The sequence below is a fragment of the Ceratotherium simum genome, chromosome 2, assembly GCF_057802395.1.
Source record: "Ceratotherium simum simum isolate JZ-2026a chromosome 2, ASM5780239v1, whole genome shotgun sequence".
In the NCBI taxonomy this organism is placed as follows: Eukaryota; Metazoa; Chordata; class Mammalia; order Perissodactyla; family Rhinocerotidae; genus Ceratotherium; species Ceratotherium simum.
In genome coordinates this window covers 87,018,470-87,043,255 of record NC_141901.1, presented here as the reverse complement: position 1 = coordinate 87,043,255, position 24,786 = coordinate 87,018,470, and the positions used below count along the sequence as shown (strand labels likewise).

The following is a 24,786-nucleotide window of genomic DNA, read 5'->3' as shown; positions in this document are numbered from 1 at the left end:
CAGAAAGAGAAATTAAGAATACAATTCCATTTACAATTGCAACAAAAAGAATAAAATACCTAGGAATAAACTTAACCAAAGAGGTGAAAAATCTGTACAATGAAAACTATAAAACATTGCTGAAAGAAATTGAAGAAGACACAAAGAAATGGAAAGATATTCCATGCTCTTGGATTGAAAGAATTAACATAGTTAAGATGTCTATACTTCCTAGAGCAATCTGTAGATTCAATGCAATCCCTATCAAAATTCCAACAACACTTATCACAGAAATAGAACAAAGAATCCTAAAATTTATATGGAACAACAGAAGACCCTGAATAGCCAAAGGAATCCTGAGAAAAAAGAACAAAGCTGGAGGTATCACACTACCCAATTTTAAAATATACTACAAAGCTATAGTAACCAAAACAGCATGGTACTGGCACAAAAACAGACACACAGATCAATGGAACAGAATCAAGAGCTGAGAAATAAACCTACACATCTATGGACAGCTAATCTTCGACAAAGGAGCCAAGAACATACAATGGAGAAACGAAAGTCTCTTCAACAAATGGTGTTGGGAAAACTGGACAGACATATGCAAGAAAATGAAAGTAGACCATTATCTTACACCATATACAAAAATTAACTCAAAATGTATTAAAGACTTAAACGTTAGACCTGAAACCATGAAACTTCTAGAAGAAAACGTAGGAAGTACGCTCTTCGACATTAGTCTTAGCGACATATTTTCAAGCACCATGTCTGACAGGGCAAGAGAAACAATAGAAAAAATAAACAAATGGGACTATATCAAACTAAAAAGCTTCTGCACAGCAAACGAAACCATCAACAAAACAAAAAGACAACGTAACAATTGGGAGAAGATATTTGCAAACCATATATCTGATAAGGGCTTAATATCCAAAATATATAAAGAACTCATACATCTCAACAACAAAAATTAACAACGCAATTAAAAAATGGGCAAAAGACCTGAACAGACATTTCTCCAAAGAAGATATACAGATGGCCAACAGGCACATGAAAAGAAGTTCAACATCATTCACTATCAGGGAAATGCAAATCAAAACTGCAATGAGATATCACCTCGCTCCCGGCAGAATGGCTATAATTAACAAGACAGGAAACAAGTGTTGGAGAGGATGTGGAGAGAAGGGAACACTCATACACTGCTGGTGGGTGTGCAAACTGGAGCAACCACTATGGAAAACAGTATGGAGATTCCTCAAAAAATTAAGGATAGAACTACGATACAATCCAGCTGTTCCACTGCTGGGTATTTATCCAAAGAATATGAAAACACGAATGCATAAAGATACCCGCACCCCGGTGTTCATCACAGCATTATTCACAATAGCCAAGACTTTGAAGCAAACTAAGTGCCCGTCAAGGGATGAATGGATGAAGAAGATGTGGTATATACACAATGGAATACTACTCAGCCGTAAGAAATGATGAAATCCAGCCATTTGTAACAACATGGATGGACATTGAGGGTATTATGCTAAGTGAGATAAGTCAGAGGGAGAACGTCAAATACCGTATGATCTCACTCACAAGTAGAAAATAAAAACAACAACAAACAAACACATAAGGACAGAAATTGGATAGGTGGTTACCAGAGGGGAAGGGGGGAAGGAGGAGAGCAAAAGGGATGATTAGGCACTTGTGCTTGGTGATGGATTGTAATTAGTATTTGGGTGGTAAACGTAATATAATCTATGCAGAAATAGAAGTATAATGATGCACATCTAAAATTTATACAATGTTATAAACCAATGTTACTGCAATAAAAGAAAAAAGAAATAATTCTTTAACTAACCAAGCAAAATAAGCATTTAAAAAACTAATACACAATTTGGAAAAGATTGAAGTTAAATACCAATACCTAGGTAAAATTTGATGTATTTCTTCACTAATCCATTCAGTAGCAAAACAGCCTGAGCATAATATTTGAAGAACGTACAGTAATATACCCTTCTGACACAGGCATGCTTGTCTGATACAGGTATATGGTAGTAAAGGTAAGTATTAGCTTCTCCAAAAAGAGGGGCTATGGGTCCGTTAGGAAAATTTTAGTCATAATCATAGTAAAGGTGAAGGGTCAGATGTCTGTGCTGAATGAACCATCACGGCCACCGTCATCCAACAATCAGAGATCCGAGTAAAAATGGACACAATACTGTATGGTCTACCTCCCCCGCTCCCAAATTCATTAGGCAGCTGTGTTCTATGGCAACTATTACTTCTAAAAGGTTCCGCTGCCCTAGGTTCACCACCTGGGGTTCTCTCCTGAAAGCAGAGCATTAGATGATCATATAGCCCTATTTAATTACCTTCACAAATCCCCACAAGAAAAAAAAAAATCCCAAATCCTCATCATGCCTTTTTTTTTTTTAATAATTTTATTTATTTCTTTCTTTTTCCCCAAAGCCCCAGTAGAGAGTTGTATGTCATAGCTGCACATCCTTCTAGTTGCTCTTTGTGGGATGCGGCCTCAGCATGGCCGGAGAAGCAGTGCGTCGGTGCGCGCCCAGGATCCAAACCCCGCGGCCAGCAGTGGAGCGTGCGCACTTAACCACTAAGCCATGGGGCCAGCCCAACCTCATCATGCCTTTCAAGCCTCTCCATAATCCCAAATAATCTGTTCAGCTTTAATCCCAAGGTGCATTTCACCCTAGTCTGTTCCAGCCCCTCTGGAGCACCCTGGGACAGGCTACGCCCTCACATGCTGCGGTCCACCCGGAGATGCGCCCCCAGGTCCCCCTTTAAGGAAAGACTTGCCGCCCAGCTGTGACGAGTGTGGTTGCAGACAGCCTCTCACCACCAGCATCCACAGGGTCCACTTCAGCTGCTTCACCCCGGGTCATGGCCTCTGAGAGAGCTGACACACCAGGGACTGAGCCAGGTGGGCTCATAAAGATGTGGCCATTTCAGTTACTCCAGACCCTGGGGAGGGGCAGTGCTCACACCAGAGCTCCCTGCTGGGTGAGCTGAGACTTTGTGGGGTCTGGTAGAAGTTTGACGTCTCCTTCTGTGCAATCCCACTTCTTTCCCCTTCTTTTCACAGGTATTGACCCTAATAAAGGACTTTGCATTCCAAACTCCATCTCAGCATCTGCTTCCGGAGAACCCCAATCTGCAACATGTGCCTCCGTGAGTCTGATTCTCTTCTTCATTCTGTATCAAAATCATTCTCCTCCTCTAAGGTCCAGCTCAAATGATACCTGCAGGGAGCACTTCTTGATCCTTCCAGTTAGGGATAATTATTCCTTTTACTCTGTCCCCTTGAATTATGCTTGTGCCTCCATTTAGCAAATCATTCCTTTTTTTTTTTTACATTGAAGTTAGTGGCTTAAATTTTAAGTTTATTGAGAGCATAGTCTGTCATTCACTTCTGTAGGCCCCACAGTGCATAACAGATAAGAGTTAAGAATAAACTAATGCATGATCTGAAATCTGCCTAAACCCCTTATTTTTTCCTTCTCCACTGTAACTGAAATGAAATCTTGCCAATATTTCATCTCCAATATTTCATGCATATGCCCAGCCCCCTCTATTTTTCAACTATGTTATATCTAGTCTCTGCTTTCTGATCTAGCTAAGTAAATCTGCTTTGCATGGTACATTCTTACTCGTGTCTTTAAGTCAACACACAGAAGATGCCCCCTTTGACAGCATGATCCTTCCTTCAAAACATTGCTCAAGACCCTCCATCTATGTGAAGTACCCCAAGGTACTGCTACCCAACCTCAGCTACCTCACAATCTTCTGGTTCACATAACTTAAGTATCAAATATGTGTCTACAAATCATTAGGCTCCTTCAGACAGTGGCCAATTTTTATGTTCCCTTAAATCTTTCTATATATGGAAATATATACTCTCTATATGGAAAATGCAAAATATATGTATTCTAGATTAATCCTATATGCATGTTCACTTCTTCACTTTTCAAAATATTGCTTCATACTTTCTCCTCTCAATCCTTATACACCTGGGGCTGCCACCACCACCACTACCACCACCAGCCCATCCCTGTCTGATGATCTTATCTCATAATTCACAGAGAAATTAAAAGCAACCAGTAAGAATCTCTTCCTTTTCATCACCCAAGCTATTGACACTCAGCATCTCTACCCTATTCCCTGCTTACCATCGTGCACTACAGATTAGGAGTCCCTGTTCCTGCCAAAGACCTGACTCTACAATTGTGTTCTGGATTCCATCTTCAGGACTTCGTTTCTATAATTTCCCCTTTCTCTTGATTCATCAGCGTCCTGGATCATCTCCAGCACCACACACTACCATGTTCTAGTATTTTCTATCTTCAGAAAACTCTATGTTGATCCCAGATTCACCTTATCTTCCAACAAAACTTATTGAAAGAGTGCTCTCCAGTCGCCGCTTCCAGGTTTCCACCTCACATCCTCTAACTCTCCCCAGTCAGCCCTGAGTGCCCACTACATCACGGAGATTGCTTTTGATGAGGTCACTCATGACTTTCATGTTGCCATATCCAATGGTCACTTCTCAGTTTTCATCTTGCTTGACCTCTCCTCTCAGTCAAAACAGTTGGCCACATAAATAAATAAATAATAAATAAAACTCTTCTTGTAACACTTCTTTTAGCTTCTGTAACACTGCATTCTCCTCGCTTTTCTGCTAACTCACCGGTGCTTCTTCTATCTCCTTTGCTGACTCCTCCATCTCTTCTTGACCTCCAAATGTTGCAAGCTCAGACTTTGTCCTTGGGCCTCTTCTCCACCCTCCTAAGTGACTTCATCCAGACACTTGGGTTTAAATATTATCTCTGTGTCGATGACCTCCCAATCTCAATCTCCAGCCCTCACCTTACTCTTCATTGAGCTCCCGACTCATATATAGCATCATCACTATGATGCCTATTCCACAGCTAAAGCTTGACACAGCCAAAGCAGAAGTCTTGATTCCTGCAACAGCAAACTGGCTCTTCCTCTAATCTTTCCAGTCTTAGTATAGGGGATCATCATCCACCTGGTTTTTCAAGTCATAACTCTGGCAGCTATCCTTGACTCCTTTCTTTGTCTCACTTATGACATCAATAAGTACTGTCACCTCTACCATCAGAACATATCTTGAATCTATTCACGTCTCTCCATCTCCATTACCCTAGTCCAAGTCACTGACTCCCTCACTTAGATGACTATAAAAGCTTCCTATTGATCTTCCTGCTCTTACTTTGGTGCTCTTAAAAGCCATTCTCTACACAGCAGTCAGAATAGGTTTTAAAAATATATATTAGATTAACTCACTCTCCTACTAAAACCCTGCAATGGTTTTTCCATTGCACTTTTACTATAATGTGCTTTCAGGGATCTCCAACCAACCCACTCTCCACCCCCGACCCCGTCCAGCATGCTGCCCTCACACTGGCCTTCTTTCTGCTCCTTGAACATACTAAGCTTATTCTTGCCATAGACACTTTACGTTTGCCATTCCTCTATCTGAAATGCTCTGTCCTCAATCTTTGTATGACTGGCTCCTCCTTATCATTCAAGTCTCATTTCAATTGTCAGCTCTGTAGAGAGGTCTTCCCTGACCACCAAATATAAATTACTCTCCCCTCCCCCCAGCTAGGCACTATCACATCATCCTGTTTTATTTTCTAACTCGTACTTTTCACCTTAAGAAACTGACATGTTCATTTTTCAGATGTTGTCTGCTCTGTCTCTTCTCTCTTCCAAAAGAACAGGCACCTTGTCTATCTTGCTCATCACTGTGCCTCTAACACCTAGAGGAGACTGGGCACATAATAGATGATCAATAAATATTTGTTGAATGAGAATAAATGAATATTAATCTTTGGATTCACAGCCACACATGACATCTACCGCTGACAGTCTGGCCTTTGTTCTCTTTTCCACAGCTGTACTTCCCACATTGAACTGTAAAGTCTTTTCAATTGTCAGTCTCTTCTATTATGTGTCAATTCCTTGAGGACAAGGACATCCTATCTTTAAATTATTACCAACTAGCATAATTCTTATCATAGAGTAAGGTGTACTATGAATATTTTTTTTAAAGAACAAAGAAAAACAAGGATGGAGAGGAAGCACTGTGACATAGAAACTATAGATAAACAGAAGTGTGACCCTCAAAAGAGGCTGAATGATGGCCATAGTACTATCACATTTAAGACAAAACAGTCACCATATATAAGTGAAGCCTTACTTATAGGTTTGAACTCCAAGACTTTAAAGTCGTTGTTTAAAGCTCTTGCTGAGATGCTATCCAAATCCTACACCATTTTCAGATGACATCAGTGTGATATGGGAGTCCAAATTCCAAATTCTGATGCTCAGCTGATAGCAAAGTATTATCAGAGTTCTCTGAGCTATTTGCATACTAGGGCTTATGGATTACACCTCAGACTACTTTTCAATTCAATTAGTTTTTAAAAAGAGTCCAAAGAGGGCATGACAGTGTGGATCCAAGTATGCTGTGTCAAGGCAGGTCAAAGATTTACAGGTCCCAGTGCAAAAAGTTCAACTTATTCTGTTTATCTCATTCCTTTTATGTCAGAGCAAAGTCATTAAAATGTTGTGACCACTTGCTTGACCTGTGATCCAGGTCTGGAAATATAAAGTCCAAATTGCTACAATTGGCACCTTGTAATAAAGGCCAAAATATTATCTTCTCAGGACATGGAGGTGGAATTTATTTGTTTATTTTATTCATTTATTTTTTAAATGGAAAAATTCACCTGAAAGAAGATGCAAATTAAAAGAATCTTGACATTTTTAAGCACAGCTACAGAAGAAATAACCCCATTCTTTACAAACAGAATGCCGTCTAAGGAGGAAGTCATCTAACTAGTGGTATATTGAGGGGAAAAAAGCCATCCCTCATCGTTAATTACTCACACATATATAGAATTCAAATCTCTGTCCTCCAAGGGAACTACAAACCAGATGACATGACAATACATGAGTACCAAAGCTAAAGAGCAGTCACAAGTAGCACGTGCTGTATACCATCCACAGCAAAAGCTGCAGGATTTCAGTGGAGGGAAGGCCCTCTGAGGCTGGGGTCAGAGGAGGTGGGTCCTGAGCAGGGCCAAGGAGAAAGGAGACTACCACTTTATGTGACAGTAGGGTGCTTCCCCCAAATTTGAGAGTATAGACGACAATACTACTTTCTAAGAGTTACGCTATGAATCAACACACAATTAAAGCAGAGATGTATATAGTCACCTCAATGAGACTGTAAGGCTTCCAGTCCAGCAAGCCTTGATTTTAAACGTCTTGAATTTATTAACATATCTAAAGAGACAGGCAAATGATGATCAAACAGCTCTGCCCATCCAAGCACTCTCCGGGTTAGGGCACCAAGTCAAATTGATTTGAGGATCCCGTGTGAAGATCCTGCTCTGTTGATAGACACCCCAGGCTAGCAGAGCCTGATGCCATTAGACATTCTACTCATGTGATTTCCTTGTTCTGACTGTACACTCATCCAGCAACCTTTCAATAATTAGCTTTCTCGTGTAGTTTGCCTAAAGGGAGCAATGTGCTGGTCAGGCCAACAGGAACACCAGGCCTTCTCAGCAATTAAATTTCTCAATGTAAATTATTGCATTGGCATTCTGGTTTTATACATCAGTCTCTTGTGAGCTTTGTTAGTGTCCAACTCCATTCCTGAGTTGGAGTAATTTTAGGGCACTGACAAAATCAATTTTCAGAGCCTGCAGAAATGTACATGACTGGTTTGGCTCAACAGAAAGTTCACTCAAGGGTTTAGAAACCCCAGAGAGAGAGAAATTTAGGCAGATGGTTTAAGATAAATTTGTGTAGAACTTTGAATGTCATACCAAGGCATTTGCAGTTAATTTTTAGGCAGTGGGAACTCATAGGTGAAATTTGAATGGGAGGGATGACATGATCAAAACTATTACTCACAGGTCTACCAAGTGCAGCTCTACTTAGCAGAGCTCATGGCTTAATTGAGGAGTTAGCCAAGCAAACAACTGATTACAAAACAGCATTATAAGCACACAGCAAACTCTGAGAGCACCGAGGAACGTAGCTGCAGTTCACTTTAGGGATAATCAGGGAGTGTTTCTCAGAAGAGAAAACTTACATATTTTTCTATTATTTTTTCAGATTTCCTTTTATTTAGATATAAGAAATATATCAATATTTCAAAGAGCTTCAGAAGTATTTTTCTGACTTTCTACTGAATATTCCCACCTGGAAGTGCCATAGGCATCCCAAACTCAACATTTCAAAACGTACACTCATGACTTTCTCCGCCCTTCATAACCATTCCTGCTCCTCCTCATGTGTTCCCTACCTTGGTGAATGTAACCACAATCCATCTAGTTATTAGGCACCATGATGCTAGACTCTCTCTTCTACCCCCAGCATGCATTCAGTCCTAAAGCCTTGAATATTTTGCCTTCTTATTTCCTCTTAGATTTCTTCTCTCCCAGGACTATTGCTTTAGTCCAGGTTTCAATCACTTCTCAGCTGGATTACTGAAATACTCTTCTAAAAGGTACACTGCTTTCATTCCAACTAGCTTCTATCCTTTCTAGTATATCCTCAGATTTGAAGCTAGGATGATAGTTCATTTAGTCATTCAACAAATATATATTATGCATCAGGGACTTTTCTAAGCCCAGGGGATACACTGATGAACAAAACAAAGTTCTTGCTTCTCACAGATCTGATATGCTATTAATTACTTAAGCAAAGAAATGAATAAAGCAGTTTTTCAATAGTGATAAATACTATAAAATAAACACAATTAAATGATGTGGTAGAGAGTGATTGGGGGACTAGCTTGTCATGAAGGGCTCTTGGGCAATGGCGGTTAAGAACTGGATGATAAGAGGCAGCCAGCCATGCAAAGGTCTGGGGGAAAATCATTTCAGGCAGAGGAATAACAAATAGCAAGTCCCCAACATGGATGCAAGTTTAGAATGTTCAAGAAGTGGAAAGAAGGCAAGTATGGCTACCATGAGAGGAGAAGAGGGAGAGAGACTTGTAGGGGATGTGGTAAGTAGGTTATACAGAGGACACTCATGTAGGACACAGTGAATTTGAGTTTTAATATAAGTGCTATGGGAAGCTATTGAAAATGTATAAGTAGAAGAGTGGCGTGATTTAATTCATGATTTGAAAGCTCACTCAAGGTTTTATGTGGCTAATGGATTCAAGAAACCAGGAGTGAAAGAAGGAAGATCATTCTAGAGGCCAGTGCAAAAGTATAGGTAGGATGTATAGCACCGTCATGGATGAGGCTGGTAGCAGGAAAGATGGAGATGCAGGTGGCTTGGGGATGTATTTTGGAGCTAAAGCCAATAAGACTTGCTGATGGATTGAATATGGGAGATGAAGAAAAAAAGAGGAAACCAAGGATCTGTAACCCGAGTAAAACAAGGTGGATATTGGTTTCATTTTCTGAAATGGAAACAGGGTGGATATTGGTGTCATTTTCTGAGATGGTTTTAGAGTTTGGGGATGGGAGTAGGAATCAAGAGTTGTGGTTGGCCAAATTAAGTTTGAGTAAGTATTATGAATCCAAAGAGAGATATTAAATTGGTTGCTGAATACAGAAATATAAAGGTCGATGGAAGGGTCATTGGTAGAGATGTAAGTTTGGGAGTCAATGACATATAGATAATATTTGAAGTCATTGACCTAGTGTAAAAGTAGACTGGAGAAAAAGAAGAGTGGAAGGCCAAGGACCAAGTCCTGTGGCACCCCAACATTTAGAAATTAAGCAAAGGTTGAGGAGCCAGAAAAGGAGACTGACAAGGAGAGGCCAAAGAGGTTGAAGAAGCTTCAGGTGCACACGATGCCAAGGAAGCCAAGAGAAAAGAGCGTTTCAAAAAGGAGAGAGTGTCAGACACCGCTGCAGAGTTAAAACAAAAGATGTCTCCCACTGCACTTGGCAAGATGGAAGCCATTGGTGATCTTCCCAATATTAGTTTGAGGAGAGTGGTGGGGAATAAATCTCTACTGAAAGAATGTGAGGTAAAAAAGAGAAAGAGCAAATAGAGACAACTGAAGCAAATCTAACCATGCAACTCCCTTGATTAAAAGCAATCAGAGGCTCGCCATTCATCTCATGCCCTTGAGAATCAAGTTCAGACTCTTTACTTTAGGATACAACACTCTTCACTATCTGGGCTCTTGCTACCTAAGCAATTATATCTCCCAACCTTACTTTCCCTCCTGCTACTGTAAGTATTTGCAACTCAAGCACGAGTCATGCGGTCTCTTCCTTCACATGTCTGGCTCTCTCTGGGTTACTCTTTGCCCTTTCCTACATGAAGCAAAACTCTTATAGGTCCTTCTGTGCCCTTCAAGCATTACTACATCCAAGTACCATCTCTGCCATATGACTTACTCTCTCCTAAGGGTTTCCATTGCAACCTGCACCTCTACACAGTCTTTGATTTGACTGCAACACACCTCTCCTCTCCTCCTCCAACACAAACATACACAACAGGATGAGGACAAATTCTGAAGCTTGGGATCATGTCTAGGAAGTTTACGTCCCTGGTGCTTGCCATAAGATCTTGTACAGACTAGTGTTCTCTAAGTCCTTGCTAAACAAAAGTTTCTAAAATGCAAATATGACTCTGTCAATTTCTTATTTAAAATTTTCCAATGTATTCTTCAATAGAATAAAATACCAAACACAGTGATATGTTATATAAACCCCTGTTCTTACCTCTCCAGCATCATCTCTCCCCACCTCAGCCTGATCTTCATGCCTGCCACCACCCACACATGCACAGACTGGGTGTTCTGCTCATACCAAACCATTTCCGGGACAGTTGTTCTCAGGCCTCTGTACTTTGATGCATGCTGCTGACTTTTCTTGGAATGTCTTCAAGAACTAGCTCAAGGGTCACCTCTGCTCTGAGGTTTTTCTAGACTCCCCTTTCCCTACTCCTAGCAGCACCAGACATACTCTCCTTAGTTTCCAGGACCCCTGTCAATAACTCTATTATTGCACTTACCACATTAATCCCTTCATTATCTGCCTTTCCCATTAGACTGCAAGCTCTCTTTGGCAGGAACCGTGCTTAGTTCATCTTTGTATCTCTAGCACCTAGCACAGTGCCTGGCAAATAGGAAGTATATTGTTACTGAATATTTTGCTTTAAATACTTTAAAGATGCTTGCAAAATTTAAAATATTTTTGGGTTTATTTTCATCATTAGGAATAATATGTAGGCGGTGACTTTTTAAAGTGCAAAAACACAGAAAAAAGAACAAGCTTACATATTGAGGAATAAAAGGGTCAGGCTACGAATTTTAAAGAAGTGTGTTAGTCCACATCTTCCTGTGGAAAAGAGTCACACTGATAAATAACTGATCACATTAGTCATTTGCTGCAATCAGAATGAGGCGAATAAATGCCAGGTTTAGAGCACATCTTCAATTCACATTTGCATTCTGAAGAATTAGCCATTCCGGAAACTATTTATTTTTATTTCCCTTCATTTCCTTCCACATTTTGAGACTATTTAAAGATTTTATTTATTCAGTTTTTTACCCCCAAAGCCCCAGTAGATAGTTGTATGTCATAGGTTCACATCCTTCTAGTTGCTGTACGTGGGACTCGGCCTCGAGTTGGACGGAGAAGTGGTGCCTCGGGGCGCTCCCGGGATCCGAACCCGGGCCGCCAGCATCAGAGCGCGCGCACTTAACCGCCAAGCCACGGAGCCGGCCCTTGAGACTATTTAATAGTTTTCAAAGAGAGTGCTATGGATACGGTCTTTTTTATTTCAAACTATTTTACAAGTCAAAATGGTTTGTAGCCTCTCTCGGGCATTTTTACAACACGGGATCTACATTTTTTTCTTGAACTTTGTATGCCTTTTTCTATAACCTTTTCTTCATATTTTTCCATGATAATGGACCCCACCTTTAGCTATTTAAGTCCCTCTACAATGACAAGAAGCATACCAATTATTTCAACAAGAAGCAAATATGAGCACTGCATAAATTATGGAGACGGGGTTGTGTTATCACAATGATTTGAGATGCCTACTTGATAGCAGCACTTTAGAATTCAGGAGAGTGTGTGGCTAGCATCAGTGTAGTGCTTTTCTGTGTGTATCACTTAGGCCAGAAGCTGAACTCTTCCTTCTGTGCTTTGGCATTAACAGTTGAATCTGACTGATAGAACTTCAAGATTGAAAGGACTCAGAGGTCATTTAATCCAACTCCTTGATGTGAATGAACCCCCTCTACAACATCCCTAATAAATGCCTCTTCATTCTCTCCTTCAACACCTTCATGACAGTGAACTTACCACCTCTCCCCAATGCTTCAGGTAAAAATAAATGCATCTCATTATATTTCAGACAGATTTTTCCACCTTTTATGAGAATAGTTATTTTCAGCATTGTGAAACCTACCAATTTGGTTAGTATGAGTCATATGTCCTTCATCAATTTTTATAAGGAAGGGGAAAAAAGGCAACGATGGAATATGCAAGGCTTTCCTTTCTATTTACCTGTCTACCTATATGCTGCCTTTTCCCAGAAAGGATCTTAAATGAAATGACTTAAAACACCTGGATGCAACAGGGTTATTAAAATGGAAATAGAAATTCAAAGTCCTGAAAAGAAATTCTTGATTCAAAGGCTAATGTAGTTGCTGGCATTGAAATTAAATTTATCAGCGGGCTTTCTACAAGTCAGTATAAAAGGAGGAACATCGTGAATTATACAATTCTTCTTATTTAACAGAAGAAAGTATACTAATTCTCCATTAAATGAAAATTTTCTGAGTTCCAAATTACAAGAGGAGCTTCTCGTGTAACATCTCTTAAAAGAGCTTTATTTCTTAGTTTTCTATGTGCATTCATTTTTGCCCTCTAATGTCCTGCCAAGAATAGTGCTGAACACCCCTTAAACTTTTACAAACCTCACAACCTCAATCTAATGCTGACCAACCTTTTTAAAAATTCTGTTGAATATAGGGGACCAAGCATGGGTGCTGGAAAACTACTTTTCCAAAAGCGGCTGGGAAAACACCTTAAGCTAGCAAAATCACCTTTTTTTTTATGGTCAACATTATGGGGCAATAGCTCCCATATGCCCACTTCTTAGATGGTAACAAATGGGAACCTGAGTTCCTCTCTCCTGAGGCATTACCATCATTCCTTCACCTCTTCTGGAAACAACTACAGTTGGGTGGTCACTAGGCACAAAACGATGTCTTTGTGCACTGAGAGTGGCGTACAGAACATGGTGGGTGACCAGCAGATCTTGCTGTAAGGGTCTGCGTGAATGCCTGATAAGACTTTGGATCCCTCAGAAGGAAAGTGACATTCTGTGAGCAAAAGGTGTTATTAAAGCCAGCCCTGCTGCTAGAGGTAATGTGAGGAACTTGGGGTTTCTCACTTGCTCCTTAAGCACCCCAATTATTTTCCCAAAAAGGGCATCATATAACCCTGCAGCCTGGAAAGTTACAAATGGGCCAGCTGTGTCTTCCTGTAGATAAGCCCCTGTGGTTTTACAATACCTTCCTCTGTTCTTGGATTGAAGAGTGGGAGAGGTATGCCCACATAATGACCATTCCACCTTTGGAGGCCTCTGTCATGCTTAGGGCTTCACAAAAGGCCCTCGGTACAAATAAACTTCTTTCCTCACAGTGATTGGTACAGCTGAAGCTCAGACTTTACCTGGACTACCTGGTTCCGTCATTAAATTCTAAATAACTGAAGACAGAGAGATGTCACCTTCTTCCCGACATGTAAGCCAGTCCTAGCTCCGCTTTCTTCTCTGTGGAGAAGACACAGAAAACAGGCACACCTGCTAGAAAGGCACACCTCCAATCCGTACTGTTTCCGTCCAAATGTGGCAGCTCATTTAGTATTATTATTATTATTATTATTATTATTATTATTACTATTATTACTGTGGAATCTGGATTATATCTAGGGGTCCCTTGAGGCCAATAGGCTAGATTCAATTCTTATAAATTAGTTATTATAAAATGAATGCAAGTACCACAAAGGAACCTCCATATCAAATGAGGCTGTTCATACACTGGACAACAAAATGTATTCATGGTGTTATTACCATGGAGAGCATGAGAGAGATTTCAGGGTTATTCTAAGGAAGGCATCGGTATACCTTTGAATGAGTAACCCAAAACAAATGACTTGGCTCTTTACAGAATTAGAATAAACTGAATACACATTTGTTTAAAGCTGGGCTATTATAGGGTCATAACAGTAAGTGCTCACGTACACGCTGAGGGTTGGCACGTGCAAACAAGCATGCTGATCATTATTCCACAATATAGTTTATTGTGACATACAACAAGGTCAAAGCTAAGCGAAATTCAGCCACCGGCATCATAATCTTCTCTTCATTTTTAGCCATTCTACCTCACAAACTCCCTTTTTGATTAGCAGGAAGCCTGGGAATAGAGGGTAAGAAATAATAATAAAAGAGGCCTATAACTTATTGGATAATTTTTAAATGGCATGCAACCTTGGGGGAGAAGCACCAGTTGAGACAAGTACATATTTCCCTAGAGCATTTTAAAATGTCCTAAAGCGTACATGATGCATTGAGTGGTTGTCTCAAAGAAAGCTCTCTGCCTTGGGGAGCTGAGTTGCACAAATCCTTGGTGTGGAAGAAGTTGGCATAGCAACTCTGCATTGCAATGGTGAATCTCAGAGTAAACAGGCGCATAAAACAATTATTTGAATGTGTTTGCTTCCCCACACAGTGGTTAAATCCTGTAAAGCGTTTTTTGGCTTCACTTTTTGAGAAATACAAACTCTTCAGTCTAATAGCTTAAGGCAGTTCATTTGCTGAACAGAAGAGAATATTCATGACTCATGGAAAGATTTATTCTCTATACTTTCCCTGTGTAAATAAGGTGACATTTAGGCTAAAAATAAGTCATTTCCCCTACATAGTAGACACAATTCTCCAGTGACTGGAATATGGTACCAAAAAATAAGCTTTCTGTGTTTGTTAAAAATATATTCCCAAGAAAAGAATTGCTTACCTGTTGGCAACAGGTCCCTTGAAATCCGGATCAAATATCCTTGGAGGACCTGCATTTAAAACAAAGAACTTTTTAAGCATATAAGCCAATGAAATGGCAAATAAATACAAATAAATTATTAATTAAGAAAAATCTACATATTGGCTAGTCCACTGCTCAGTGCAGTGCTGAATTCATTCTGTGGTGCAGTGAAACATCAGTTATGCCTTGGTTCCTGCTGTCAATCCTTTTCCCTCTCTCCAGCTGGAAGCAAGACTAGGAAGAGTTGTTAAGGACCATATTCTTTTTCTTTTTCTTTTTTCTTTTTTCTTTTTTCTTTTTTTTGTGAGGTAGATCGGCCCAGAGCTAACATCCGATGCCAATCCTCCTCTTCTTGCTGAGGAAGATTGGCCCTGGGCTAACATCCGTGCCCATCTTCCTCTACTTTATGTGGGACGCTGCCGCTGCATGGCTTGACAAGCGGTGCGTTGGTGCGCACCCGGGATCTGAACCTGCGAACCCTTGGGCCGCTGAAGTGGAGCGTGTGCACTTAACTGCTGTGCCACCAGGCTGGCCCCAAGGACCATATTCTATGCACACTCTACGCATATCCTCCCACTGTTCTGAATAGCAACATTATAGATTGTACCTAGGGTAGCAAAATTTGAAGCTCTTCCAGTCTGCAAAACCATTCTACCATCTGCCATTGTCAGAGTACTCATGAAGCGCCCAGTATAATAGAGATGCCTGCTTATCCTGGTTTTCCCTTTCCTCTCAGTAGATTAGGCTTTCCTTCAAGAAGTTGGACTATTAGTCACTGTTGGTCTCTGCCCTGTTGGCTATGTGGTATATACATCATTATTATATTATATTATATAAATGTTATTTTTATTGATTTTTTTTAGATCTATTGACAGACTTCATGCCATCTGGGGAGATGCCCTAGTCACGCATTGTTGCATCATGATTGCAGTATATTACCCTTGTCTTTAAACAGTACAAGGTACACACGGAATGGCCTTCCTCCCTATCATGTACTGTGTGGGCAGACCCAGTAACAAGTTCTCTAAAATCATTTCTAGCCAAAATTCTGTATTTTGCAATCCCCAACCCTCCGACTCTTCTCCCTAAACCTAAGGACTCCCACCCCTTCCTCTAGGGATTTGTCCCTATAAGAAGGCCTGGTCCTGAATTTAGGGCAGAATTTCAAAAGGATTGGCAGAAAGAGCCCTGTGTGTCAGCAATCTGCCTGTGCCTGTACTCAACAGGGAAATCAGGTCTGAGGACTCAGAGGCCTCTTCAGTGTAATCAGAGGCTGAGGCTAGAACAGGAAGGTAAGGACAGACTTGCAACAGAAATCCAAAGCCAATCAGTCAGCGAATATTCATAAAGCACCTGTTATATGCTGAGAGCTCTGAGGGGACACAGAAGAGGTATAAGGCATGGTCCCTATCTTGGAGACCTTACAATTGGTGGGGTGAGATCGACTTATTGATTCATTCAACAAATATTCCTTGAGAATCTTTATATACCAGGCCCGTGTTGTAACACATGAACAGTGAGTATACCATATAAAACAATTAATGAAGTACTAAACTGTTTGGTATTGGCCTTAAGGGTCACAAGAGTTCTGAGAAAGCAGGTTTCATCAAGGACTGGAGCAGTTGAGAGGGTTTCATCCAAGAAGTGAGATTTCTGCGAAACACTGGAACAAAACAAAAGGGAAAGGAGAAACATTCCAGGTGGGTGAAACCAGAATTCTGTTAAATCCAGTAACTACTTATTGATAACTTGTTATGTGTTCTGCATTGAAAGAGGGACTGCGGGGGATACAAGGGTTAGTGAAGCACAGACAGTCTCTGTCTTCAACAAGCTAACACACAGGAGAGCAGGAAGAGAACTAAGAAAAGTACAGAAATCACTGTAATACAAGGCAGAAGATGACATCATAAGACTGTAATACACAAGGCAGAGTATGACATCAGAAGAGTGTAATACAAGGCAGAGTATGACATCATAACAATGTAATACACAAGGCAGAGTATGACGTCATAAGAGGGGCGTTAGGAGAGTTCTAGGGAAGGAGAGGTCACATTCAGTTGAGATTAGTAAGGAAGGGTTCCTGGATCCACAATATTTTGAGATGGACAGGTAAAGGTAAGACCTGTAGAGATGAATGAAGTCACAGAGGGAGGGATAAATAGCACGTTGTGGGGATGGTGAAAAGATCAGCCTGATTGGAGTAATGGATAATGGGATAGGAGAAGAAGGAAATAAAGCTGAATAGGGAGTATGGTATCGGACCACAGAAATCCTAAAAAACCAGAGATGGAAGTTATATTATACATCCAGGGCCACAGGGAGTTGTAGAAGGATTTTGAACAAAAGAATGATCTGGTAGAAGCAGTGCTTAAGGAAGAGCAATCTAGCAGCAGTGTGCAAGTTGTATTACAAAGTGCAGAGTCAAGGAGACCAAGTAGGAATCTACTGCAATAATAGAGGTGAAGTAATGTGAGCCACTGACCAAGTGGTGCTGGAAGTAATGCGGGTAAAGAGAGGTTCAAGGTTCATCACAGAGCAGTCATGTGGCTTAGGGATTAGCAGCAATGGCTCTGGAGTCAGACTGCCTGCCTTCTGTTGCCTACTAGCAGAGTCAGCCTAGACAGATCATTTCACTTCTCTGAGTCTCAGTCTCCACATCTGTAAATGGGAATAATAATAGTTGTACCTATGCTGTCAAGTTATGAGGATTAAATGAATTAATACCCGTAAAAGTGCTTAGAACAGTGTCTGCCACTTAGGAAGCTCCCAGTGAATGTTCATTATTAATCATATAATTACATGAAAAAGATAAATAGAATTTGATGAATGGTAAGACCTAGGGTAAAAAAGAGAGAAGTCAAAGATGGCTCAAACAAAATGACTACAGACCTAGAAACTGTGATTCTCAATCACTTTTGGTCTTTTATCTAGGTTTAAGGAAAGGTTGATACTATTAAAACAGTTAGGAAAGTTAGTAGGTGGAAGAAATTGTAGAGGTGTTATAGGAAAAAGAGCATGAGATTGCTTTTGCTCTCTGAGTTTGAAATGCCATCTAATTGAAAATCCAGCCTTCAACTGGAGTTAAGAAACTGGAGCCTTGGGTCAAGTCTGGAGATAAATATTTGGAAATCGTAACATTTATATCATGAAAAGTGATGAACTCCATAAAGAAGGACATCAGGATCTGTCAGGTATAAAATAGTGTTGTTATAAGGACAATAACAATAATATTTAACATGTTTTCAGCATTAAATGCTAAGCACTGTAAATGCTAAGTACAGTAAGCACTGTACTAAGTGCTTTATATGCATTATTTTCTTAACTTTGACACAATAATCTTATTATATAGGTAGATTGGAAACTATTATTAGCCTCACTTTACATATGTAAAAAACAAGGCATGGAGAGGGTAAGGAACACCCGTAGTCATACAGTTGATTACAGATCCCCCTGAGATCCACCCTGTGCCTAGTCTTATTGCAGCGGGACAGATCCCACTGGTCATACCTGCAATGCTAACATTGCTTCCTACTTCAGGTGGAAGTATGTAAAATGTTTCCTGTTTGAGATAGTCCTTATATACCTCGGTGTCAAGTTCTCTGACACACTATCAGCTTCTCTTTTTCTGAGTGCTTGTCTGACCCTCCCTCATGGCAACAAATAATTTTGGGTGTGTCTAATCTCCCTTTCCCCAGGAAGTGGCCTCCTCTCTAATCCCCAGGAGCGGGTTTCTAGCAGCCAGCTTCTCCCAGGTGCCTGTTCCCTGGCCATCAGTGACTGGATCTGGTTTGGACACTAGATTCAAGCTGGGCTAGTCATTCCTGGCCGCTCTATCCCAGGAATTTGGAATTAGAATGAACAACAAGTTAGTCAGTGGGACATTAGAACTGCAAAATATAAAGCTTGAAGATCAGAGTAGCAGAGAAAGCTGGCTTTCAGAGAGAAATTATTGAAGCAAATGTGCAAAGAGAAGCAGAGGTGGCAGTCCTGATGGACGTTAGCTTTCTGTTCCAGTCCCTACCCAAGGCCCAGGGTTGAGTTTCATGAGATGCCTACACTGTATCCTTATACTAAATTTCCCTTTCTTGCTTTTTGCTAGTTCATGTCAGTTATGGGCAAGCAAAGAGTCCCACCTATACACTCATTCTCTTGTCTTGACTTAGGTTTCAACAATTCATTTTATTATTATTGTTTGTGTGTGTGTGTGTGTGTGAGGAAGATCTCTATCCGTGATAGGGACGGGCAGAGGGTGCCATGGGACCCAAGTGGGGTCGTGAGTGGATAGGTTTCTCCAGCTCCTGACTGATGCTGAACTTGGACTCCACTTTCTACCCACCCTCTGGCCCCTGTGCTCTTGGATCTTCCACTCTCCTGTGGAACATAGTGCTGGTATTCTTGCTGGTTCCAGATTTCGGTTCCCAAATCTGGCTGAACAGCTGAAATATCTCAAAAACTTTTGAGGGTACAAGTTTCCAGCCCTTCCACACCAAATACTACAATTCTGCAGGTCCAGACTAGGCCTGAAAAATCTGGATTTATAATTGTCCCATCAGATAATTCTGATGCACAGATTTGTAGACCACTAGGCTACTTGATTTCATTCTGAATTTCATTCTTAGCCTCTATCTCAGTTCATGCACAGTCCTTAATTGAAGCTGTACATAACAGAACAACCCTGATGGAGTAAGAGAAAAGTAGGTCATCAAGATGTGGATGAGCTTTGGGAAACACCACAATTAAAAGTAAGAGATAAAATGAAACAGTTACAGGAAGAGAAACAGAAAAGTGACATTCAAGAAGCCAAAGAATTTCAAGAAGAGGGAAGATTATAAATTCCATAGAAAAATGATTATTAATAAATATTTATGAGGGAAGTCAAGATGGCGGCGTAGGCAGACTCTGAACTCACCTCCTCCCGTGGACACAGCCAATTTACAACTACTCGTGGAAAATTGCCCCTGAGACAGAACTGAAAGCTGGATAAGAGGAACTCCTGCAACAACGGACAATCCTAACTGGGGTGGAAGATGCAGAGACTCCCTTCTAGAGAGGAAAAACGCCGCCTTCACAAGCCGCAGTGCCTCACGGCCGCCGGGAGCAGCTCACAGGTACGCAGCCTCCCTGGAGGCGCGGGGTCCTGAGCTGGGGAGTGCCCCCGCTGTGGGCATTTTGTGGAACCAGCACAATCGAGACGAGTGGCAGAATATCTGACTTTGCCTGCTACTAAAGCATTGGGGAGCACCCCCAGAAAACCCGGTTCACAAAGAAACTAAAACCGGCTCTTAAAGGGCCCGCGCGCAAACTCACCCATTTCAGAAAGCATCCTAAAATCACCAGAAAGAAAGGTGCACAGTGCTGTGGTGAAAAGAGACTCACCTAATAGGCCCTGAGTGCATCTCGGTGAGGGGTGAGACCTCTCCAGGGACTGGGACATTGGTGGCGGCCATTGTTGTGGCCTGGTGTGAGCCTGCTGACACAGACGCCATTGGAGTTCTCCCTGAGGCCTGCTAGCCCAGGGTCTGCCCTACCCGCTAGAGCACCGATTTAATCCAGCTCAGCCAGGGCAGGCAGCCCACCCTAGAGACTGGCCCCACCCAACAACAAGCCCTCAGGCAACGTGTGGGCCTGCATAGATTGGTGACTGGATTCTCTGCAGCCTGGCAACTGAGCCCACTTCAGTGGGGCAGGGCATGCACAAGGAGCGGGTGGAGAGTGTGGGGCGGTGGTGGAGTGTGTGGGGCTCCCGATGTGGAGAGACTGGGTCCACTTCGGGAGGTCGGGGCGCACACGGGGCAGGACTGTGTTGACTGTGTGTGCGGACCTGTGGGTGGCAGGGCTTGTCAGCTGCAGAAGACTTGTGCTTCTCAAAGACCCACATAGGGGGTTTGCCCCACCTTCCAAAGCCTGAAACAATTGGGTGCTCCCATGCCTGAGGCCAGCCCCACCCAGCTGCAATCCTCAGAGAGCTGACAAGAGACCTAATAGACTAGAGGCTTATAGCAATTGTAAGGCCCTGAGCCTAACAACCTGCCACACTGGGGGCCTACTCACTTAAAAGAAATACTAGAACACAAATGTGGTATTAGAACTTGCAGCCAACTGTGCTGGGGCTCCCCACACCTAATAAAGAGACTGAAGGGCCCACAACGACTACAAGCAGCTGAGCATTACAACAGCTGGCCAGGAGCATAACTTGGCCTGCCTGGGTGCCTACAGGGAGAGCAAACAGGCCACAACAGAAGGACACACGTAGCCCACATAGGGGTCACCCCTGGAACATTGAGAACTAGGGAAGCACATGGCAGGCCTCCTAAGCCATCACTTACATAAGGTCACCTATCCAAGAGCAGGAGACGTAGCTGACCTACCTAATACGTACTCACAAGCACAGGGAAAGAGGCAAAATGAGGAGGCAAAAGAATACATTCCAAGTAACGGAACAGGACAAAACCCCAGAAAAGGAACTAAGTGAAACAGAAATGAGCAACCTACCCAACAGAGAGTTCAAACAAAGAGTGTTAAGGATGCTCACTGATCTGGGGAGGAGAATAGATGAACTCAGTGAGAATGTCAACAAAGAAATGGAAGATATAAAAAAGAACCAATCAGAAATGAAGAATACGATACTGGAAATGAAAAATTCACTAGAGGGACTCAAAAGCAGAGTAGAGGATACAGAAGAACGGATCTGTGAGCTGAACGAAAGACTAGAAGAAATTACCCAAGGTGAACAGGTAAAAGAGAAAAGAATTAAAAAGAGTGAGGACAGTCTAAGGGACCTCTGGGACAACATCAAGCGCACTAACATCCGTGTTACAGGTGTCCTGGAAGGAGAAGAGCGAGACAAGGGGTCAGAGAATCTATTTCAAGAAATAATAGATGAAAACTTCCCTAACCTAAGGAAGGAAACAGACATCCAGGTACAGGAAGCACAGAGAGCCCCAAACAAGATAAACCCAAAGAGGCCCACACCAAGACACATCATAATCAAAATGTCCAGAATTAAAGATAAAGAGAGAATCCTGAAAGCGGCAAGAGAAAGTCAAGTTACATACAAAGGAAACCCCATAAGGCTATCAGCTGACTTCTCAGCAGAAACCTTACAGGCTAGAAGAGAGTGGCACAATATATTTAAAGTACTAAAAGGAAAGAACTTACAGCCAACAATACTCTATCCAGCAAGGTTATCATTCAAAATGGAAGGAGAGATCAAAAATTTCCCAGACGAGCAAAAATTAAAGGACTTTGTTAACAAGAAACCAGTGCTATAAGAAATGTTAAAGGGACTGATTTAAGGGGAAAAGAGAAGACCACACATAGGAAAAATTATCTATTTCCATGATAAGAACGTAATGGATACAAATGCACAAAAAAGAGGTTAGATATGATATCAAAAACATAAAAGGAGGGAGGAGGGGAGTTAAAGAGTACAGCTTTCAGACAGAGGTCAAACTAAAGTGACCATCAATTCTGTATAGAAGAAGAAAGGAACAGAGAAGGACTACTAAAACACTGAGAAAAAAAAAGTTAAAAAATGGCAGTAAATACATACTTACCAATAGCTACTTTAAACGTCAATGGACTAAATGCTCCAATTAAAAGGCATAGGGTGGCTGATGGGATTAAAAAACAAGACCCATATATATGCTGCATACAAGAGACACACTTCAGAACTAAAGACATTCACAAACTGAAAGTGAAGGGATGGAAAAAGATACTCCACACAAATGGCAATGAAAAGAAAGCTATGGTAGCAGTACTCATATCAGACAAAATAGACGTTAAAACAAAAACTGTAAAAAGAGACAAAGAAGGGCATTACATAATGATCAAGGGAACAATCCAACAAGAGGATATAACACTTGTAAATATCTACGCACCCAATGTAGGTTCACCTAAATATATAAAGCAATTATTAACAGACATAAAAACAGAAATAGATAGTAACACAATAATAGTAGGGGACTTTAACACTCCACTTACACCAACGGATAGATCATCCAAACAGAAGATCAATAAGGAAACATTGGCCTTAAACGACACACTAGAACAGATGGACCTAGTAGATATATACAGAGCATTCCATCCAAAAACCAAAGAATACATTTTCTTTTCAAATGCACATGGAACATTCTCCAAGATTGATCACATATTAGGCCACAAAACAAGTCTCCATAAATTTAAGAAGATTGAAATAATACCAAGCATCTTTTCTGACCACAACGGTATGAAACTAGAAATCAACTATAGGAAGAAAATCAGAAAAACCACAAACACGTGGAGATTAAACAAAATGCTACTGAACAACGACTGGGTCAACGAAGAAATCAAAGAAGAAATCAAAAAATACCTGGAGACAAATGAAAATGAAAATACGACAGGCCAGAATTTATGGGATACAGCACAAGCGGTTCTAAGAGGGAAGTTTATAGCAATACAGGCCTATCTCAACAAACAAGAAAAATCTCAAATAAACAATCTAACAATGCACCTAAAGGAACTGGAAAAAGAAGAACAAACAAAGCCCAAAATCAGTAGAAGAAGGGAAATAATAAAAATCAGAGCAGAAATAAATGAAATAGAGACCAAAAACAATAGAAAAATTAATAAAACCAAGAGCTGGTTCTTTGAAAAGATCAACAAAATTGACAAACCTTTAGCTAGACTCACCAAGAAAAAAGAGAGAAGGCACAAATAAGTAAAATCAGAAATGAAAGAGGAGAGGTTACAACAGACACCTCAGAAATACAAAAGATTATAAGAGAATACTATGAAAGGCTATATGCCAACCAATTCGACAATCTGGAAGAAATGGATAAATTCTTAGAATCATACAACCTTCCAAAACTGGATCAAAAAGAAGTAGAGAATTTGAATAGACCAATCACCAGTAAGGAGATCGAAACAGTAATCAAAAACCTCCCCAAAAATAAAAGTCCAGGACCAGACGGCTTCCCTGGTGAATTCTACCAAACATTCAAAGAAGACTTAATACCTATCCTTCTCAAACTCTTCCAAAAAATTGAGGAGGGGGGGAAGCTCCCTAACTCATTCTGTGAAGCCGACATTACCCTGATACCAAAACCAGACAAGGACAAAACAAAAAAAGAAAATTACAGGCCAATATCACTGATGAACATCGATGCAAAAATCCTCAACAAAATACTAGCAAATCGCATACAACAATACGTTAAAAAGATTATACACCATGATCAAGTGGGATTTATTCCAGGTATGCAGGGATGGTTCAACATTTGCAAATCAATCAACGTAATACACCACATTAATAAAATGAGGAATAAAAACCACATGATCATCTCAATAGATGTAGAGAAAGCATTTGACAAGATACAGCATCCATTTATGATAAAAACTCTGAATAAAATGGGTATAGAAGGAAAGTACCTCAACATAATAAAAGCCATATATGACAAACCCACAGCTAATATCATCCTCAATGGTGAAAAACTGAAAGCCATCCCTCTAAGAACAGGAACCAGACAAGGATGCCCCCTCTCACCACTCCTATTTAACATAGTATTGGAAGTCCTAGCCAGAGCAATCAGGCAAGAGAAAGAAATAAAAGGGATCCAAAGTGGAAAGGAAGAAGTGAAACTGTCACTATTTGCAGATGACATGATTTTATATATAGAAAACCCTAAAGAATCCACCAGAAAACTTTTAGAAGTAATAAACGAATATGGTAAAGTTGCAGGATAC

General features: G+C 40.9%; 1 protein-coding gene across 2 annotated transcripts in view; it reads right to left on the bottom strand.

The window, feature by feature from the left end:
* Window positions 1-20,777, bottom strand: part of SLC44A5 (solute carrier family 44 member 5) — a 137,174-nt gene extending 116,397 nt beyond the window's left edge. For both annotated transcript variants that reach the window (XM_087448899.1, XM_087448904.1), the window contains exons 1-2: window positions 20,443-20,777; window positions 15,046-15,094 (exon numbers count right to left, since the gene is read on the bottom strand). In XM_087448899.1, the coding sequence (XP_087305025.1) occupies window positions 15,046-15,094; window positions 20,443-20,500 (107 nt within the window). In that variant the 5' untranslated portion in view covers window positions 20,501-20,777. The remainder of the gene's footprint in view (window positions 1-15,045; window positions 15,095-20,442) is intronic.
* Between the last annotated feature and the right edge of the window lie 4,009 nt (window positions 20,778-24,786).